Consider the following 2,528-nt stretch of genomic DNA (forward strand, 5'->3'; position numbering starts at 1 on the left):
ACCAAATTTTTGGGTTACTGTAGCTGTCGTTGTGAGACCTTCAATCACAGAGACTGGGAAACTATTGAAGTGGCGACTACAAACTACAACCTACAAAAATTCTCAGATAATCTTAAATTTCAGAGTTTTCGATAAATTTACTAACATTTTCGAATTTTTTGAAATTACAAAAATTCGGAATTCAAAAATTCTAATTTTCCATTTTTGTATATTTTGGGAGTTCTCAAAACTTGCGATTTCTGGATATTATTTTATTTTATCGACTTTCCTGAATTACCCCCCCCCCCCCAAAAAAACTCTCGAAATCTAGATTTTTTAGTTTCTTGGAATTTTGAAATTGTCTAGGAATCCATGTAATTCATTGTTATGCTACAGTTGCCCAGGCAAGCTACCCCCAAACCCTTTCTGCCGTTCCCTGTGCGCTTGCAAAGACGCTCCGCTGTTCGGCTGAAGCGTAGTGAGAAGCAGTTACGAGATGGAAAAGGAAAGAAAGGACTAGAATTGAGAATTTCGCAATTTTGAAGGTCCGACAACGACAACTGCCGTAACCCTTTGAAAATTATTTTCCGTTTTTCAAATATCTCGATTTTCAATGATTTGCATTGATTATTCATGTTACCTTTCTCCAAAAAAAATCAGAAAAAAAAACATTTTTAGGTTACTGTAGTTGTCGTCATGGGACCTTTGGCCGCACCCACAAGCTTTTCTCTTCCATATCCCAAAAATTTGAAAAACAAAATTCTGAAAAGACAGAAAATACAAAAAAATCAGGAATTTCGAGAATCTGGGAAATCTGGAAACTTCCGAAAGTTTCAGATTTTCAAAAAGTTTCTTTTCCAAATTTCGATATTCCAACTTACAAAGTTGTTAGTTTTCAAAGATTTCAGATTCTCGAAAATCCAAAAAGTTGAGTTTCGATTTTTTTTCATTTTTTTTCTAGTGGCGAAATATCAAAGTTGAAAAACGTCATGGTTGCGAAATGTCAAAGTTGCGAAATGTCATAGTTGTAAAACGTCATAGTTGCGAAATGTCAAAGTTGCGAAATGTCATAGTTGCAAAACTTCATAGTTGCAAAACGTCATAGTTGCGAAATGTCATAGTTGCAAAACGTTTCAAAAGTTAGTTTTCAAAAATTTCAGATTCTCCAAATTTCAAAAATTACAAAACTTTGGAATTTCGATTATTTCATTGTTTGCTTTTTTTCTCTTTTTTCTCAAAATTTCAGATTTTTACAAAATAAAAAAATGTTTTCTGAAATTCTAGAGTTGAAACAACCAATTCAGCAAATAAAACATGTTTCATTTTTGTCAATCGTAAACCCGTAAATTTTGCAGATTTTCAAAAAGTGATATAGTAATTGAATTGAGGGAGGAAAATGTACAAATCAAGAGAGGTTCTTCATCGGGTGTGGCTGTTTAAAAAATTGAGCAAAAAACGGGGTGGGAATTTACACTGGGAAAGTTTTTTTGTGTGAAAGAAATCAGGGAAACAAAACAATTCAACAAAAGCCAAAAATCAAAAAAAAAATGTTTTTTTTTCAAATATTGAAGAGAAGTTCTTGGGTCAACGTATCGAATGGAGTGATTTTGAAGAGTCGCATCACCTGAAAATTTGAATTTTTCCCTTTTTTTCGAAATTTAGAAATTTTCTAGTCTAATTGAAATTTTTGGAAATGTAAAAAATTGTACATTTCTGTTCAAAACTCACTTTTCTAGCTTACCTAGAAGTCGAGATATGCGAATTTGAAGTTTAGGAGGCGAGAGACGCAGACAGTTAGAATGTCTCGTTGTCTTCATCTCTCCTTCAAATGGTTTACCTGATAAGCTTCAAGCATCGTGGCGGCTGCAGATGAGACTCCAGATAACATTAGTACCAAATTCCCAAATCGCTCAGCGTAATTTTGTTGTCCAACACTTTCATAATACGCGAAAAGTGCGGATATCACTTTGTTTCGGAACGTCAGCACGACTCGTCGCGATTGTTCCGAAATTTCAGAGTAATCTGAAAAAATACAAGTTGTGTTTCATACTTTCTGAAAATTTCAGAAAAATCGGACCACTTTGACCTATCGTGAAAGCTGTAATATTAATTTTATTTTATGTTCCTCGATACCTGTCGAAGATACGAAAAAGTTGTAAACTTACAAATTATTTATCATAATATCAAAACAATTTTATTAATTGACAATTTTTTGATATCTGTTATAGGAGCCGAGATAATTAAGCTCAAAGTTGGCAGTATGGGGGCTCTTCTATTAAAGGTGGTGTACGGTGAAATTTTTTATTGCATCAAAATGTGCAGAAATGCATGTAGATTGACATAAAAATAAAGAAAAAATTCAAAAAAAATTCCTTCGGCGAGAAAAACGCATCGAAAAATACGCTGAAAGCCCTTAGGGACCAGCTTTTTTCTAGGCCGCCCGGTGAGTGAAAGCGCGCGAATTCAAACTTTTACAATTTTTTCGCTCGTTTTCACTGTTTTTTCAAATTTTCCGATGTATCTGGAAGAAAAATTGACAAAAACCTAGA

At 33.7% G+C, this 2,528-nt stretch overlaps 1 protein-coding gene across 1 annotated transcript in view; it reads right to left on the bottom strand.

Annotated features, from left to right (window-relative positions):
• Positions 1-1,537: 1,537 nt before the first annotated feature.
• The window catches only part of Cbr-nhr-19, a gene marked incomplete at both ends in the record, with an annotated part of 5,600 nt that continues 4,609 nt past the window's right edge, over positions 1,538-2,528 (bottom strand). Inside the window, 2 exons of the mRNA XM_045241089.1 lie at positions 1,538-1,603; positions 1,817-2,001. Coding sequence (XP_045091251.1) covers positions 1,538-1,603; positions 1,817-2,001 — 251 coding nt within the window. The remainder of the gene's footprint in view (positions 1,604-1,816; positions 2,002-2,528) is intronic.

The sequence above is a fragment of the Caenorhabditis briggsae genome, assembly GCF_000004555.2.
Source record: "Caenorhabditis briggsae AF16 supercontig from assembly CB4, cb25.NA_094, whole genome shotgun sequence".
Taxonomy (NCBI): domain Eukaryota; kingdom Metazoa; phylum Nematoda; class Chromadorea; order Rhabditida; family Rhabditidae; genus Caenorhabditis; species Caenorhabditis briggsae.